The 18,419-nt window shown below is 39.9% G+C and overlaps 1 protein-coding gene across 1 annotated transcript; it reads left to right on the plus strand.

The window, feature by feature from the left end:
• Window positions 1–1,433: 1,433 nt before the first annotated feature.
• On the plus strand, window positions 1,434–17,675 carry LOC113244267 (patched domain-containing protein 3). The gene is made up of 4 exons (XM_026483523.4): window positions 1,434–2,609; window positions 3,550–3,671; window positions 13,356–13,501; window positions 16,171–17,675. Exons 1-4 carry the CDS (start codon window positions 1,434–1,436, stop codon window positions 17,673–17,675), a joined length of 2,949 nt encoding a protein of 982 aa, XP_026339308.4.
• The last annotated feature ends 744 nt before the right edge of the window (window positions 17,676–18,419 follow it).

Here is an 18,419-nt window from a genome sequence, read left to right on the forward strand (position 1 = left end):
AAAAAAACCACGCCGGGGCGCCTGGGTGGCTCAGTCGTTGAGCGTCTGCCTTCGGCTCAGGGCGTGATCCCGGCGTGATGGGATCAAGCCCCACGTCGGGCTCCTCTGCTGGGAGCCTGCTTCTTCCTCTCCCACTCCCCCTGCTTGTGTTCCCTCTCTCGCTGGCTGTCTCTATCTCTGTCAAATAAATGGATAAAATCTTTTTAAAAAAACCACGCTGATGCTGTGCTAAAAAAATACCATAAAGATGGGCAGTAAGAGGCAGTACGAGGTTTGGTTCATACATTACAGAGTGCTTGTGAACACCCTCCCTCTAATATTTCATCCTAAATGTTTAGGAAACAAGCTGACCCATTCTCTCCATAATGTGTAGATATGGTTTAACAAATGGAATTCCCGAATAAGTTCCTTCATTTAAATGTAATATAGATGCCACTAGATTTATGGCCCATCAACGATAAACTCAAAATGTAGCTGTAACTAGGACTTGCAACACGCAGATAAAGGAGAAAAGGAATCCCCAGTCCCATCTGCCATAACTTTTAAAAGAGAAAATGGGCGCCATCTTTGGTTATTACGGTCACTCTTAAACAATGACTTTCTGGAAAGCCAACTTAACAATATCTCCTATTTCTTTCTCCTTTTAAATAGTGTTAAAGATATCTTCCTTAAACTCTCGGATTTGGTAGTCTTGCAATCTGGAGAGTTCGTTAAAATGTTGTAGTAACACAACCACAATTAATGCCAAGTGACTGCCAACCATGGAAAACATGGAAAGCGATGTTCATAACTCTAGGAACCGCTCGCCACCTGCCTTTCAGTTCCCTGCATGTTAAAAGGTAGGTGAGGCCTTTCATAAAAATGGTGACATGAACGCAGGGGTCCCTCCATCCTGGGAACTGTGGGACAGACCAAAGACAAGCACTCACTTTTCATTCTGCATATTGACTTCTAACTTTTTACAAGGAGAATGTATATGTTAGGTTTGTAGTTAATAAAAATAATAAAGTAAGTGTACCAGGTTCACCTTACCCAAGAACTGGGTTACTGGATGATCCCAGAAAGGTTAGAACACGTGTGTGTGTGTGTGTGTGTGTGTGTGTGTGTGTGTGTGTAAGCCAAATTCCCCCAATAAAATGCAAGTCTTGTAGAACAGGCATGCATTTACTCACCTTTAAGAAGTGTTTCTGTATTCACCAAACTCCTGGGGGCACAGCAGGCCACAGACGAATTTGGGGCTACTTCGGCTCTGGGTCAAAACACGTGCTCCCCAACGAAGCCTCCAGGCTCCCGGCGCGAGCAGCCCGAGCTCAAACAGACTTCCTTAGAATTTCTCCAGGAAACCGTCGGGTGGGGTGGAGATGAGCGCTCCGCCCGGTAGCTGCTGTCTAACCCGCTGTCCAGTTTGAGAACGTTGCCTTTCCTTCCCGGAAATGAGCCTCAGTCCCTCCAAGGTTGCGCCGGAGGCCCGGCCCGAGGCGGAGGCGGAGCGGGAGCCCGAGTCCACAGTAGAGAAGCTGGAGCCGGAGCCGCAGCCGGAGCCGGAGGCTGAGCGGGAGCCTGAGCGGGAGCCCGAGCCGGAGCGGGAGGCGGGGCGGGAACCCGAGGCCGGGCCTGAGCCAGACTCCGGGAGGCCGTCGGGGGTGGAGGCAGGCCCGCGGGCAGAGCCGCTCCCCGCCTCCAAGCAGGAGTCAGAGCGGCTCTTGGAGTCAAGTCAAGGACGGGAACCCGAGCTTAACTGGGCTTCAGGGCAGCGCACGCAGCCCCTTGGGGCGTCCGGTTCACAGTCGGTGTCAGTGAGCCGGCGTTCAAGCCAGCGGGCAGCACGGTCGGAAAATCAGTTGTCGGAGAGACCCCGCTGCCACACCGACTGCCTGGAGACGCCCCTCTCCCGCGCCTTCGGAAGGCTGGGGTGGGAGGTGGGCTCGCACCCCTGGATCTTCCTGCTGGCGCCCATGGTGCTGACGGCCGCTCTGGGCACGGGCTTGATTTACTTGCCCAAAGATGAGGAAGAAAACCTCGAGGAGCAGTACACCCCCATAGGAAGCCCGGCCAAGGCTGAGCGGCGCTTTGTGCAGGGACATTTCACCGCCAACGACTCTTACCGCTTCTCCATCTCCAGGAAGAGCACCGAAGTCAATTTCGCTTGTATTCTGGCGGTCTCCAACACTGCCTCACTGCTAGAACAAGAAATCTTAGAAGAAATTAGTCGATTGGACGACGCGGTACAGAATCTGTACGTGACCAAGGAAAACGGAACCCAGATCCGCTACAATCAGGTGTGCGCTAAGAACCAGGGCCTCTGCGTGCCCTCCAACCCACTCCTGTCTGCCTGGCAGATGAACAAGAACCTCGACCTGAGAAACCTCACCTTCCCAATCTTCAGCCAAGCAGGGCGGCCCATCTACCTGGCCGGCACCATTGGAGGAACCTTTCTAGGCAAGAGGACGGCAATGGCCCAGTTACTCATGAAGGCCAAGGCCATGCGGCTACTGTACTACCTGCAGACGGAGGATGGAGAGGTCAACGAGCTTAGCAAGAGGTGGTTGATCCATTTCCTGAACCAATTTAGCAACATCGAAAAAAGTCTGGCCTTGGAGAAGATCCAGGTACCTGGTGGCTGGGCTTTATAGGGAGGCCAGGAGAAGGTGGGAGGAAGGAGGTCGCTTTTTCAAAGGATCATAGCAGGAGCACTCCCTGATGATTGGATGGGAGTCCTTGACTTGAAGCTGGGAGTGCTCTGCCCGATTCGGTACTTAATCCAACGTCCTTAATCTCACACATCAAAGGATGTCACAAATCTTAAATCCTTAGTAATATTCCGGTGGAAAACAGAAATCCTTCATCTTCAAGGTAGGTCTGTTCCGTACAGACATTGATCATCAGGTTTCCTAGTCAAGTGACTTTGCGATTCCTCCTTTTAGTTAGTCTCTGCTGTTTGGGGGAGCCCCTAAAACTTGTTTGGAGTTCATTGAAAAGAAAACAAAACAAAAACAAAACCTTTAAGCAGAAGTTCTATGGTGTTTTGGTAAAGAGAACCGGCTCAGCATTTTCCAAGTAAGTTACAGCATAGTGCCAGGCACATGCTAGCTATCAAATGCTGGGCCAGCAAGCCTACTAATACTTGTGAGTAAGCCTGGTCCAAGTGAGACCACTACTGGAAAAAGCCTTTGAATACCAGATGTTTCTGAAATATCAATGTAATTAAAATAGTAAAAGACAACAGCCTAATAAAATTTAGAAAAAGCGACACTTTTCTGTGGCTATTAATGATTTCATGGTCTTAAATAGAACTCAGATTTTGTATATTCAAGAGTTTTAAACTTTGGGTTTTTGCAAGAAACTTTGGAAAGCATGCCATGAATTTGTGGGAAGAAGCAAATCTATGTTATCTTCTTTATTTTAAAGTCATAGTTCACATATTTTGATCTTTTACTAAATTCTAACATGTTGTTTCAATGAATAAGCTATAGTGTTTTGAGAGTGTTTATAACTCACATGCAAATATTGGAATGAAAAGTTATTTACTTGAGTATATTTTTGTGGCAGGTGGTCTACTTTACATCACTTTCCAGACAACTGGAATTTGAAGCAACTTCTATGACAGTGATCCCTTTGTTTCACTTGGCATACCTTCTAATCATATTATTTGCAATCACATCATGCTACAGGTAAAACAGTTTCATTGGTTGCTCAACTCTTTTTAAAAAATATTTGTGTATGGTGAAATACACATAAAAGATATAAAATATGTCATCTCAATCATCTTTCAGTGTACAATTCAGTGACATTACATTCACACTGTTGTGCACCCATTACGACCAAACAGAATTTGTATAAGCATTAGGCAGTAACCCTCCACGGTTCCCCCCCGAACCCCAGTCCCAGTTAACCTTTATCAACTTTCTATCCCTATGCATTTGCCTGTTCTAAAGATTTCATATAAGTGGAATCATACAACATTTGTTCTTTTGTGACTGGCTTATTTCATTTAGCATAATGTTTTCAAGGTTCAACCTTGACGTAGCACGTATTAAAGCTTCATTCCTTTTTATGACTGACTAATATTTCATCATATATAATAGTACTGTTTATCCACTTACCTGCTGATGGGCGCTTGGAATGTTTCCACCTTTTGGCTATTGTGAATAATGCTGCCTTGAACACAGGTGTACAAATACTTGTTGGCGCTCCTATTTTCAGTTCTTTTCAGTATATACCTAGGAGCTGAATTGGTGAGTTGTATGAGAATTCTCTATGTAGTTCTATGAAGAACCGCCAAACTGCTTGCCACAGAGGCTACCCCGTTTTGTATCCTACCAGCAATGTATAAGGGTTCCAATTTCTGCACATCCTCGCCCACACTTGTTCCTTTTGTTTTATTGACTACAGCCATCTGGGTAGTGGCGAAGTGTGGTTTGATTTACATTTCCCTAATTACTAATGATGTTAAGTATCTTTTCATGTGCATGTGGGCCATTTGCCTCTCTTCTTTGGGGAGATGTCTATGCCAAGTCCTTTGCCCATTTTTTTAATTGGGTTGTTTGTCTTTTGGTTGTTGAGTCCTGTTGTTAGTGAGTACTTTGTGTATTTTGGATATTAAACCCTTATCAGATATATGATTTGTAGGGGCATCTGGGTGGCTCAGTTGGTTGAGCGTCCAACTCTTGGTTTTCAGCTCAGGTCATGATCTCAGCATTGTGAGGTCAAGCCCCGAGTCAGGCTCCATGCTGGGCGTGGAGCCTACTTAAGATTTTCTCTTTCTCTCTCTCTCTCTGCCCCTCCCTCTTGCTCATGCTCTTGCGCTCTCTCTCTTTCCCTCTTTCTCAAAAAAAAAAAAGACATATGATTTGTAAATATTTTTTCCCACTCCGTGTACTGTCTCCACTTCCTTGATAATGTCTTTAATGCACCAGAGCTTTTAATTTTGATGAAATCCGATTTATCTTTTATCATTTTTCTTTTGCTACTTATGCTGTTGGTGTTACATCTATGAGTCCATTGAAAAGTCCAAGGTCGTGCATATTTGCCCTGTGTTTCCTTCTAAGAGTTTTATGGTTTTAGCTCTTATATATGAGTTGTTGATCAGTTTTTAGTCCATATTTGTATATGGTGTGAGTAGAGGTCTAACTTCATTCTTGCACATATGGAAAGCCAGTTGTCCCAGTACCATGTGTTGAAGAGACTGTTCTTTCCCAGTTGATTGGATATGGCAACCTCATCAAAAATCGATTGGCTGTAGATGTATGGGCTTATTTCTGGACTCTCAATTCTGTTCCATTAGCCTAGATGTCTGTTGGTAGGCCAGTACCACACTGTTTTGATTGCTCTAGCTTTGTTGTGAGTTTTGAAATCTGGAAATCTCAGTCCTCCCAATTCTTTTCTTCTTTCTCATGACTATTTTGGGTATCCAGGGATCCTTGCAATTCTGTATGAATTTGAGGGTTGGCTTTTCCATTTCTTAAAAAAAAGGCCATTAGAATTTTGTGATAAAGATTGTGTTGAATCTATAGGTTGCTTTAGGTGAGATTGATGATTTCCCTATCATTTTGAGGAAGTTCATTCCAATTCCTTGGTTTTTGAGTGTTTTTATCATAAATGGGTATCGGATCTTGTCAAATTCCTGTTCTGCAACTATTGAGATGATCACGTGATCATCTCACATGATCATATCCTTTGTTCTATTAGTGTGGCATATCACAGTGATTGATTTTCCCATGTTGAACCACTCTTGCATTCCTGGGATAAATCCCACTTGGTCATGATGTATAGTACTTTTAATGTGCTATTGAATTGCGTTTGCTAGAATTTCATTGAGGATATCTGCATCCATATTCATAAGAGATATTGATCTGTAGTTTTCTTCTTGTAGTCTTTGTCTTGCATTGGTATTAGTGTTCCTTCCTTTTCAAGCTTTTGGAAGGCTTTGAGAAGGATTGGTGTTAATTCTTCTTTACCTGTTTAGTAAAATTCACTAGTGAAATGATCTGGTCTTGGACTTTTCTTTGTTGGGAGGTTTTTGATTACTGATTCAATCTTTTTACTTGTTACATGTCTGTTGAGTTGTTCTATTTCATCTTGAGTCAGTTTAGGTCATTTGTGTGTTTCTAGAAATTTGTGCATTTCATCTAGGTTATCTAATTTGTTGGTATAAGTTGTTTATAGTATTTTTTATAATCCTTTCTATTTCTCTAAAATCAGTAGTAATATCTTCACTTTCATGTTTCATTTACTTATTTGGATCTTCTTTTTTCTTTGTCACTCTAGATAAAGTTTTGTCAGCTTGTTGATTTTTTTAAATAACCAACTTTTACTTTTGTTGGTTCTCCTTTGTTTTTCTATTATCAATTTTACTTTTCTAATCTGTTCATTTCCTTCCTTCTGTTATCTTTGGGTTTTGTTTTGTTTCTATTTCTACAAGATGTCTAGTACCATAAGGTGATTTAAGATCTTTTTTTCTTTTTTAAATGTAGTATAAATTTATCTGTGAGCATTGGTGTTGCTACATCCAGTAAGTTATGGTATGCTGTGTATTTGTTTTCATTTGTTGCTAAGTATTTTCTAATTTCCCGTGTGATTTATTCTTTGGCCCATTAGTTATTTAATAGTTTGTTTAATTTCCATATATTTTAAATTATCCAGTTTTCTCTCTATTATTGATTTGAAGCTTCATTCCATTGTTGGTTGAAAAGATATTTTGTGTAGTTTCAATATTTTTACATTTTCAGACTTGTTTTGTAATCTAACATATGATCTATTCCAGAGAATGTTTCATGTGCACTTGAGAATAATGTATGTTTTGCTATCGTTGGGTTGAGTGTTCTCTATATCTCTGTAAGGTCTAACTGATGTATAGTGTTGTCCATTTCTTATGTTTCCTTATAGATTATCTGCCTGGATGTTTTATTCATTACTAAAAGTGGTATACTGAATTCTGCAGCTACTATGGTAGAGCTACCTATTTCTCTCTACAAGTCTGTCAATATTTGCTTCATGTATTTTGGATCTCTATTGGGGGTGCATGTATATTTGTAGTTTTTATATCTTCTTGATGAATTGGCCTTTTTATCAATATATAATGTCCTTCTTTGTCTCTTTTAACCATTTTTAAAATAAAGTCTATTTTGTTTTATATCAGTATATCCACCCCTGCTGTCCTTTGGTTACTATTCGTATGGAATATCTTTCTCCATTCTTTAACTTTCAATCTGTTTATGTCTTTGGATCTAAACTGAGTCTCTTGTAGATACCATATAGTTGAATCATGTTATTTTATCCATTCTGTCAATCTCCACATTTTGACTGGAGAGTTTAATCCATTTACATTTAAAATAACTGCTGATAAGGAAAGACTTCTGCTATTTTGCTATTTGTATTCTGTATATCTTATAGCTTTTTTCCCTCATTTCATCCATTATGTCTCTTGAATGTTTAGTTTCTATTTTTCTAATGACCTGTTTGATTCTCTTGTCATTTCCTTTGGCAATGATTTTGTGAGAAATTCTTTGTCAATACCATGGAGATTCATATAATTCTAAATTTAAAACAATCTACATTAAATTGATACCAACTTAACTTCAAAAACACAAATACGGGGGTGCCTGGTTGGCTCAGTTGGTTAAGTGTCTGACTCTTGGTTTTAGCTCAGGTCATGATCTCAAGGGTGGTGAGACTGAGTTCCACATCACGCTCTGTGCTCAGTATGGAGTCTGCTTGAAGATTCTCTCCCTCTGCCCTTCCCCCCACTCACACTCTTGCTCTCTCTCAAATAAATAATTCTTAAACATAAACACACACACACAAATATGCTGCTTCTATGCATCTCTGTCCCCCCCTTATGTTGTTGTTGTCTCAAATTACATCTTTATACACTGTATGCCTATAACATAGATTTACAATTATTTTTATGTTCTGAATTCTATAGGCAATAAAATGTAGGGTTATAAGCCAAAAATATAATAATACTTGCTATTATATTTGATGTTATATTTGACCAAGACCTATATTTCCTCATATGACTTAGCATTACTTTTTATTGTTCTTTCATTTCTATCTGAAGTATTCCCTTTACCATTTCATATACGGCAGGTCTAATAGTAATAAGTCCCCTCAGCTCTTGTTTATCTGGGAGTGTCTTAATTTCTCCTCCATTTTTTTAAAGATTTTAAAAATCTTTAAAAGAGAGAGGGAGAGGGAGAGAGAAAGCACAAACAGGGAGAGCGGCAGGGAGCGGGAGAAGCAGTCTCCCCTCTGAGTGGAGAGCCTGACATGGGACTCCATCCCAGAACCCTGGGATCATGACCTGAGCCAAAGGCAGATGCTTAACCAACTGAGCCCCCCAGGTGCCCCAATTTCTCCTTCATTTTTGAAGGACAGTTTTGATGGATACAGAATTTTTAGTTGATGGCTTTTTTTTTTCTTTTAACACTTTAAATATCCCACTATCCCTTTGCCTCCATGGTTTCTGATGAGCAATCAGGTTTTATACTTATTAAGGATCCCTTATACGTGGGGAGTTGCTCTTCTCACTGCTTCCAAGACTCACTTTGGCTTTGGCTTTCAACAGTTTGATTATAATGTGTCTCAGTCTGGGTCTTTTTGAGTTTTTCCTATTTCGTGTTCATTAAGCTTCTTGGATTTGTAGCTTCATGTCTTCTATAAAAATTGAGAAGTTTTCACTCATTATTTCTTCAAATATTCTTCCTGCCCCCTTTTCTGTCTCTTCCGGAGCTCCCATAATGTGTATGTTGGTCTATTGGCTGGTATCCCACAGATCTCTGAGGTTATCTTTTCACTTTTCTTGATCCTTTTTTCTTTCTGCCTCTTAGGCTCCCTGATTTCAACTGTCCTATCTTCAAGTTCACTGATTCTTCTGCCTGTTAGATCTGCTGTTGAACACCTCTACTGTTTTGTTTTTTTTTGTCATTTCAGTTACTGTACTTTTCAGTTCCAGAATTTCTGTTCTGTTCCTTTAAAAATTTCCTATCTCTTTATTTACATTATCATTTTGCTCAAACATTATTTTTTTTTATTTCCTTGTCAGTGCTCTCCTTCAGCTCTGTCAGCATATTTAGAACAGTGTTTATAGTCTTTGTCTAGTAAGTCCTATCTCTGTCTTTCCTCAAGGATGATTTCTGTTGATTTATTTTGTTTCGTACATATTTTGAGCCATACTTTCCTCTCTTTGTATACCTTGTAATTTTTGTTGTTGTTGTTGTTGAAAACTCCCTCCCCCCCCATTAGCAATAGTGTGCAATCAGATAGAATAGTAAAAAGAAATAAAGAAATTGTGGCCAGGGGCGCCTGGGTGGCTCAGTCAGTTAAACGTCATCTGCCTTTGGCTCAGGTCATGATCCCAGGGTCCTGGGATTGAGTCCTGCATCAGGTTCCTTGCTCAGCAGGGAGCCTGCTCCTCCCTCTCCCTCTACTTGCCACTCCCCCTGCTTGTGTTCTCTCTCGCTCTCTCTCTCTGACAAAAAATAATAAAATCTTTAAAAAAAAAGGTAAAAGGGAATTGTGGTCAGTCTTGTTTGATTTGGCATATGTTTTTTACCTTACATATTGTGCCAATTATGACTAATTATTCCATTTGGAGGCAGATATGCTGATAGAACTAAACAGCAAGTCCTTATTTCTATTATAAGTTTGAACTAGTACTTTTAATTATATTAAAAAATTAATCTCTAATTTAATTTTAATTTAATTGACTTAGGTATCTTTATTGTTCTAATGTGGGGTTTACCTTGTTAAGCACTTAAAAATTATTATCTAGGCATTAGGGTTAATTGGGGCTCTTGTGATCAGAAAGCTCAAATATGAAAAATATCAGTAAACAAAAGAATTTAGGTGTAGAAAGAACCCCACAGATTATATCATTCCAGTGACTCTCACAGCAGAGTCACAGAGAGAACTCTAAACCCACATGTTCGGAGGCCCGGCCCTATTGAATCAAGTCTCTGGGGGCTCAGCTCGAACATCTGTATTTCAAAAACATCTCTAGTTGATTCTCATGTGTAGGTTGGTTTGGGAACAAATGATAGAATTCAACTCTCTAGATTTTAACGTAGAGAAAAATGAAGGCCCAGTAGTAGAGGGAGTGAACCACAGTGGGTACCTCTCTAGAGTCAGTAAACTACCTCCCAACTTTGTTATTCTGGAAAGACAGACCACATCCCCTAGAAAACAAACAAACCAAAATACTAAGGAGGAAGAGTAGGCGGGAGGGAGGGAGGGAGCAAGTGAGGGAGGAAAAATGGGGAGGGAAAAAGACAAAATTCAATCTTGTTAAAGGCAGTAGAGTAAAAAAAAAGTTAAACTAGCATAGAATCTACAAGGTACCAACAACTGGTTTGGCAAAACCTTTCTACTAGATAGTTGGTTCTGAAGATACAAGTTTATATCAGTTCTTATCTTTACAAATGATTATGGACAGTAATACAGAGACTCTTGTACCGAAGACAGTTAGAAAATGATTTCTGTTTGTCTTTGAAGACTTGATATGTGTGTAGCCAACATACCGAGCACATAGGACTCATGAGGCATAAACATAAAGCAACTTTCTTTTTGTCTCCCTTTATTCCCTTTAAGTTTTGTAGGTAGAGCAAGTTCTTCCTCTGCCCCATGAAAACGCAGGCAGGCCCTGTGACTTTTGGGGTCATTCTTAGGTAAGACAAAATCCGCCAGTCAGAATTAAAATGTCCATATCCATGTAATAAACAAAACTGGTAACTAGATCCAAAGCTCAGGTGCCCCTCAGTACCCCTAGCCAGAGCATGCTGCGTGGGGTAGCCCTTAATGGAGTAAAAAGGGACTCAACCAGCCCTCTTCCATCACTTCTCTTCCTACTTCCCATCTTGCTAAGCTGGCTCCTGGCTTGGAGCATGCCCAAGAAGAGGGGGCAGGAAAATTCTTAAGGTACAGATGCTGGCATGGTGGTTCAATTCATGCCTTCTCCGGGCTCAAAAATAAAACCAGTTCCCCTGTTAAGAGTGTTTCTAAGTTCCTTAGACATCTCCCACTCCTACTGCTACGTTATCACTGAGAATCGCTTATCTCTGTTCTGGGCATGGCCTCCTAGACGGTCCTTAACACATTGCCCATCCTGTTTGTCTCATATCCTTACATATGAAGGTTATTCCTTGTGTACATGCATTTGCCTCACACGGAACCCTCATTTGAACTCATTTTAGGGTTCTGTATTTATTGTCTTATAGCAAAGTCATATGAACAATAGTAAGACTTTTTCAAGTTTATGCTCTAATTTGAACCTTATTCTACAGCAAGTAGTGATATATTGAGCTTCTAGACTATTTCAGAATTGTCTCACATTTTGGAAATGACAAAACTTACCCCAAATATTAGATTAGTTTCTGAGACAATCTGGAAAATCTTTCCCTTCTCAAATACACTGTAAATTATTGTTTACTCATGGGAGACGTCTTTGCCTTTCAAGGAAGATGTGGGTCTCGCATGAAAAATATAGATTGTTTTCTAAGTGCAATAATTTCTAATTTAGCCCTTCTCTGCTAAGTGAATAAAAAATTCAGAAGATTGGCCATTTTGCTGCCAGCGATGCCCAAATCGGCCTGAGCACTGGAATCATATGAGGAAAGTTTTAGACATATCGATTCTGCTTCTTCACTACAAACCTACTGAATCAGGATCTGTGTAGCTAGGTTCCAGGAAATCTAAAGTTCTAAGACTCTCCTAGGTCATTCTGATAAACTGCTTAAAACAAAATCCTTCTAGGGGACTGGAATATCTGCAAGTGTATTCACCGAACTCCAACAGTGTTCCACTTCCAAATTTTTTCTTCCATTGTCTATTGAACACTAAAATAAAGGTCATCGAGAGAAAGTCAACTCAGCAACTAGTCAAAGTATAGTCATACTCCCCAATCCTCTGAAAAATTCACACCAAAGAATCCGGAAACTTGAAAGAGGGAATGGAAATAAATGTGTCATATGTAATTATTATCCTCCTTAATCTTTCTGATTTCAAGGTTCATCTTTGTTACTTTCTTATTTTAAACTGCTATAAACCAGTATTGTTTTAAGAAGGTATCTATGATAATCAAATTTTATTCTAACAAAGCAACTTACTTTTGCTCTAGAATTTTGCATGTGTGGTTGATATGGGGCCCTGAATTTAACTCCTAGCGCTGGTGGGTTGGAAAAAAGTGAAATACAACCATGGTGTAGAAATGTATTTTCATAATAAGAAAGGTTAGCTATTTTACTGTTACAACAGTAAGAGGTCTTTAGTCATGTTCTTGCTGTATTAGAATCGGTGCTTCCATTTCCATAGTTGACTCCCAGTTTTCAACCCAAACTTAGTTTCTCTCTCCTTCTAAAAATATGTGGAGATGAGTATCAGTCATTTGTTTTGAAACGGTTAACAAGCAAGTGAAATATAAAACCAGAGATTGTTGTCAGTATTTTAAAATGTAATGTGGGGGACGCCTGGGTGGCTCAGTTGGTTAAGTGTCTGCCCTCAGCTCAGGTCATGATCCCAGGGTCCTGGGATCGAGCCCCACATTGGGCTTCCTGGTCAGCTGGGAGCCTGCTTGTTTGCTCTCGCATGCTGTCTCTCTCTCTCTCTCTGACAAATAAATAAATAAATAAATAATCAATCTTTTAAAAAAATGTAATGTTGTGGTTGTTGGGTAGGTGAAGTACTGAATCCATACTTTAAAATGCTGTCTATATATTCCCATTTCTGGGAAACAGGCACAGGCTGTGTTATTCAAAATGGACTACATTTCCAATTCTTTTGCAATTACTAGCAACTTTTCTAGAGCCCACTTCAGCAGTAGATGAGAATCTTGACAACGTTTTAGGAAGAGTCTTTCTACATTTTGCTAAGCACAATACTTATTGAACTGGCTCTGAAATACAGGAGCTATTTAGGATTGCCTCTGTGGCTAGCTGGAGTCAAGGGTTGGGTGAAAAGAGCACTGGACATGGGTACTTTCTCTGCTACAGCTTGCCCTCCCTTTGCTGTTGTATTCCACTTGAGCCCTTTGAAGAGCAGAGTGGAATTAACCGTCGGAAGTGTTTTAGTATATCTTTGTGGTTCTCAACTACCAATCAGTAGAGTAGTGCTTGCTGAGCTGCAGAAGAATCACCCAGGAAGTTTGGTAAAAGCACAGATAACTTTTCTGTTCCCTCTGTCCTTTTTCCCACTTGGTCTAGGATAGTGCCTGGGAATTAAACGTCTCCAGTAGACAGGTGTGGGAATTATTGCCCAAGAGCTTTCTGAACAGGTGTCCCAAGCCGAGAATGTTATAAACTGCTGGAATTTCAGTACAGAAGCACCACCACAAAACCCATGATTTTTCCCCTCCAAATTTACAGGTGTGACTGTGTACGCAACAAAATGTGGGCTGCAGCCTTTGGAGTGATTTCTGCTGCCTTGGCAGTGGTGAGCGGCTTTGGTCTGATGTTGTACATTGGGGTGCCATTTGTGATCATAGTTGCAAATTCACCGTTTCTTATTCTAGGTGAGTAAAACAAAACACGAGGCTACGCATTGTATATGTGGGGGTGCAGGGTAGATGAGGGAAGGAATTTAGGTTACATTAAGCAAAATAATTATATTTAGGTGATGCTATAGTTCCAAAATGAGGTGACAGGAAAAAAGAAAATCAAATTGAATTACGTGTCTTTAGAGGTAGAAAAATCTAGAAACCCAAATGGAAAAACACAGACAAGGGACATGAACAGGTGGTTCACACACACACACACACCCAAAAATCCAAAATATGAATCGCTGGAAATAGAAGAAAAAATATAATTTGACCTTTCAATTAACCAAGGGATGCAAATTAAACCAAAAGTGAGACACCTTGTTCCTTATCAGATTAATAAATATCAGCAAGATTGGAGGAAGGTTGTATGGAAATGAACACTCAGCCTGCTGGGGGAAAATTGTAAACTGGTACACCCTTCTTTTAGTCCAATTTTGCAACAAATCAAAAGACTCAAAAATTAGGGGCGCCTGGGTGGCACAGCGGTTAAGCGTCTGCCTTCAGGGCGTGATCCCAGCGTTATGGGACCGAGCCCCACATCAGGCTCTTTCGCTATGAGCCTGCTTCTTCCTCTCCCACTCCCCCTGCTTGTGTTCCCTCTCTCGCTGGCTGTCTCTATCTCTGTCGAATAAATAAATAAAATCTTTAAAAAAAAAAAAAAGACTCAAAAATTAAACAGGGAATGCCTTTGGCTTACCGATTCCACTTCTAGGAATTTGACCTAATAATTAGACAAGTGCTCAAAAAGTAGAACAAGTATGCTCATTTGGGCATTATTTTGAACAGGAAGGTTTTGAAAACCATCTAATCCCATATCGACATGAGATTGGGCACCTCAAACATTGCATATTAAAAATTTGAATCCTATTCAGTCCTTAGAAAGAGGTGGCTATATAAGGTGAGATGAAAAATGCTGGTTATGAAACAGGGTGTTCGAAATAGAGACAGTCGTACGTGCGTATTTGTATGGAGCAAATTCTGGACGGATATATGTCAAAATGAAGGGTGGAATTACAGTTGTTTAAATTTTTTCTCTGTATTTTCCTGTACTATCAGAATTTATTTTATAACAAGCATGAGAAAACAAAGGTGTTTGTATTTGAGAAAGGAAGGAGCTTGGAAGAAGTAGTATTTGGTTTCCTAGGGGAGACAATGGATGAGCTGTACGCTCGACGTCAGGACATCACTTCCACGTACACAGCCATACGTAGCCACCTACTATCCCCCACAGCCGTTAATCACTATGGTTAAGGTGTATATAATTGATTGAATGGAAACCAGTATTGTATGGTTTGTGTATTCACGGGAATGTGAATGGCTCTGTGCGTGTGTGTGTGTATGTGTGTGCGTGACTGAAGCAACTCAAGCGAGAAATGTGCGAGGACAATTTCTGAATAAGGTTCTCTAAATAATAAAACTAGTTTTAAAATACCTAATAAATGTCAGTGAGTTCATTCTTGGTCCTTAGTACTGATTCTTCCCTTCTGTCCAGCTGAATACAACTGAAATCCTCAAAGCCGCTAGCCATGGGATGTCAGGATGCAATTTGTGACAGGCTATGTAGACTTATGTTGATTTAGAACCTTCTGCCTTCTTGATCAGACCCATAGAACATCTGATCAGAGGCCAAGTTGCAATTCCTAGTACCCTCCCGTGGAGACGATCCCCCCAAATTGAAACGAAGATCAGCATTTTCCTCCACTTTATAGATTTACTCGTTTATTTTATTGAGTTTGTGTCAATATACATGAGCGGAAGTAGCGTCGACTTTAGTAGAAAGCTTGAGGGAGGTGAAATCGATCCGCAACATGCCATGCTGTCCTTCTTAATCCCCTTTCTTCTTTCTAGTCCTCCTTTCCAAGTTTTCAGTGGTGATTTCAAAGACCTCAAATGTTCTTCTGTCCTCTGTATTCCAAACCAGTCATGAAACATCCCTGTAGAATAGAATTACCTAGGAGGCATTCGTATGTAAAAGAGATTCTTAAGATTTACTTTGGGCGTATGTCTGATCTCAAGAGTCCTTGCATTTTGATAACAATGCCGTAACCTGGGAAAGTAGGTGTAAATGATAACATTGTGGGTAGCAAAAACAGGCTGGGAGGAAAACGAGGTGTGTGTGTGTGTGTGTGTGTGAACTCTGTGGTGCCCCTCAAATCATACCACACTGATAGTTAGATGCTGATTGTTGAACAGATGAGTCCAGCTTAGCTTTTAAGCATCAGAATGTTGATGTGTCTGTGCGTTTGCGTACAACGGGTATGCGGGAAAACGGCCTCTCAGGTAGTCCAGTGGAATCAAGACACACTGCTGATCCTGCTTTGACTAACACCCACAACAGGTGTGCTGACTCATCATCAAACCAGCCTACATGAAGACTGGGAGCAGAGTAGCCCGTGCTACGTACAAATAATGGGAGTACGTACGAAGCCCAGAGTCATTACAGAGGAAGGGGTGAACACGGTTGCAGATTCAGAGGCCACCAGAGAAAGCCACAGAGAAAGTAGTATCAAAGCACAGATTGGGCGAGATCAATAAAACCCTAAGAGATGGACAAAGAAGATGGTTTGAGTTTATGTGTTTAATTTGTAATGGATATTCACATGTTTGAAGATTGTTTCCTTTTTTTTTTTTTTTTTTAACAGGTGTTGGGGTTGATGATATGTTCATAATGATTTCTGCCTGGCAGAAGACCAGCCTCATGGATAACATCAAGCAGCGGCTGTCCAGTGTCTATTCCAAAGTGGCCGTGTCGATTACCATTACCACCATCACCAACGTCCTGGCCTTCTATACGGGGATTATGACCTCTTTCAGGTCCGTACAATACTTTTGCATCTATACAGGAACAACCCTGCTCTTTTGTTATTTCTATAACATCACCTGTTTTGGAGCATTTATGGCCCTGGACGGTAAAAGAGAAGTAGTCTGTCTGCGCTGGTTGAAAAAGCCAGAAACTCCTAACCAAAAATGTTCGTCATTAAAGAGGTCCTGCTGTCTCCCGTGTGATTCTCTCCCGGACGAACAAGAAACTGATGTCCATCCAATGAATTTGTTCTTTCGAGACTATTTTGGCCCTTTTCTCACCAGCACCGAGTCCAAGTTTTTTGTGGTGCTTATATACATTCTGTACATCATAAGTAGTATCTATGGGTGTTTCCAAGTGCAGGAAGGTCTAGACCTTCGAAATTTGGCAAGTGACGATTCCTACATCACACCGTATTTTAATGTAGAAGAAGAATATTTCTCAGATTATGGTCCCAGGGTTATGGTTATTGTTACCGAAACTCTCGACTACTGGGATAAAGATGCTAGGCGAAAACTGGAAATATGTCTGGCAGATTTGGAAAACAGTGACTATGTAGATAAAAATCTTACAGAGTTTTGGTTACGAGAGTATGTGCAATATATGGAAAACAGCAGACAAGATGTAAACGATAAGGACACTTTTATGAACGGTTTGCCCAATTTTTTAACACATTTTCCACTTTTTGTGTATGATATTAATATCTCATCATCACATGAAATCATTGCTTCCCGGGGCTTCATTCAGACCATGGGTGTTTCTTCTTCCACCAATAAGAAGATGATGTTATCCCAGTTACGAAGCAGAGCCGAAAAGTGCGAAATTCCCCTAATGGTGTATAACCAGGCATTCATATATTTTGATCAGTATACCGCAATATTAGAAAACACTGTTCGAAATGTCATTGTTGCATCAACTGCTATGTTCATTGTTTCCTTATTGTTAATTCCTCATCCACTATGTTCTTTGTGGGTAACCTTTGCTATTGCTTCTGTGATTGTGGGAGTAACGGGTTTCATGGCATTCTGGAATGTCAATCTTGATTCCATATCCATGATTAATCTTGTCATTTGTATAGGGTTTTCTTTTGATTTTTCTGCACACATTTCTTATGCATTTGTTTCCAGTTCTAAGCCCTCAGTAAACCAAAAAATAATTGAGGCATTGTATCTGCTAGGCTACCCAGTGTTACAAAGTGCACTTTCAACAGTAATAGGGGTGTGTGTTTTATCTGCAGCTAAAGCATACATCTTCAGGACATTTTTTAAGATTATGTTTCTTGTTATGGTATTTGGGGCTGCTCATGGCCTAATTTTTATTCCAGTATTCTTGACCTTTTTTTGAAGGTTTGTTTGAATATCCACTAACAAATCAAAGACCAATTATAGAATTCCTGATTGCCACAATCCAATCTGATAAAAATGCACTATTAGAAATAGTTAATAAACTAAAAACAGAGGTATGTTTCCTTGGCTTGGAAATCCCATTTTAAAATGTCATTTAAAATATCCTGAGAAAAATTAATTAGTCTTCCATTAAAATATCTTAACTAAATTAGGAAGTGTTGTCATCTTTATTATAGTCTGTACAATCAAGCATAAGGTATGACTTTCCAATTATTTTTTCTTTTGTTTCATTGTTAGAGTTTATGCCTGGAATTCAAGTATTTTATATATTATAATATAAATGGAATATTATTTTCATTGTACTTCCTATATCATTATTATGTAAAAGTACAACTGATTATTTATTCTCCCTGTCTGGGGCTTTGTATGCTTTTCTTAATGGTGTATTTTGATAAACTGAAATTCTTTAAAGTTTTGAAATCCAATTTATCATTTTTTTTAATGGCCAGTGTTTTCTGTGTCCTCTCTAAGAAGTCCTTGCCTAGTCCAAGATTATAAAAAAAAAATGCATCTATGTTTTCTTCTCAAAGCTCATAGTTTTAATTTTACATTTAGGCCTATGATCCACAGATCTGTATTTGTTGAGTTGTGTGGATAGAAGTTCATTATCTTCCCATAATAGTTATCCATCCAGTTGTTCCAGCATCATTCGTAAAAAGACTACATTTTCAGCATTGTCAGC

This window comes from Ursus arctos, unplaced genomic scaffold (assembly GCF_023065955.2).
Source record: "Ursus arctos isolate Adak ecotype North America unplaced genomic scaffold, UrsArc2.0 scaffold_30, whole genome shotgun sequence".
NCBI lineage: Eukaryota > Metazoa > Chordata > Mammalia > Carnivora > Ursidae > Ursus > Ursus arctos.

Bases quoted from the DNA above. Each gene is read 5' to 3' on its own strand.
- LOC113244267 (XM_026483523.4), top strand. From the start codon at position 1,434: ATGAGCCTCAGTCCCTCCAAGGTTGCGCCGGAGGCCCGGCCCGAGGCG. The intron at 2,610-3,549 runs GTACCTGGTGGC...TTTTTGTGGCAG, and splicing joins TGGCCTTGGAGAAGATCCAG to GTGGTCTACTTTACATCACT. The intron at 13,502-16,170 runs GTGAGTAAAACA...TTTTTTTAACAG, and splicing joins TTCACCGTTTCTTATTCTAG to GTGTTGGGGTTGATGATATG.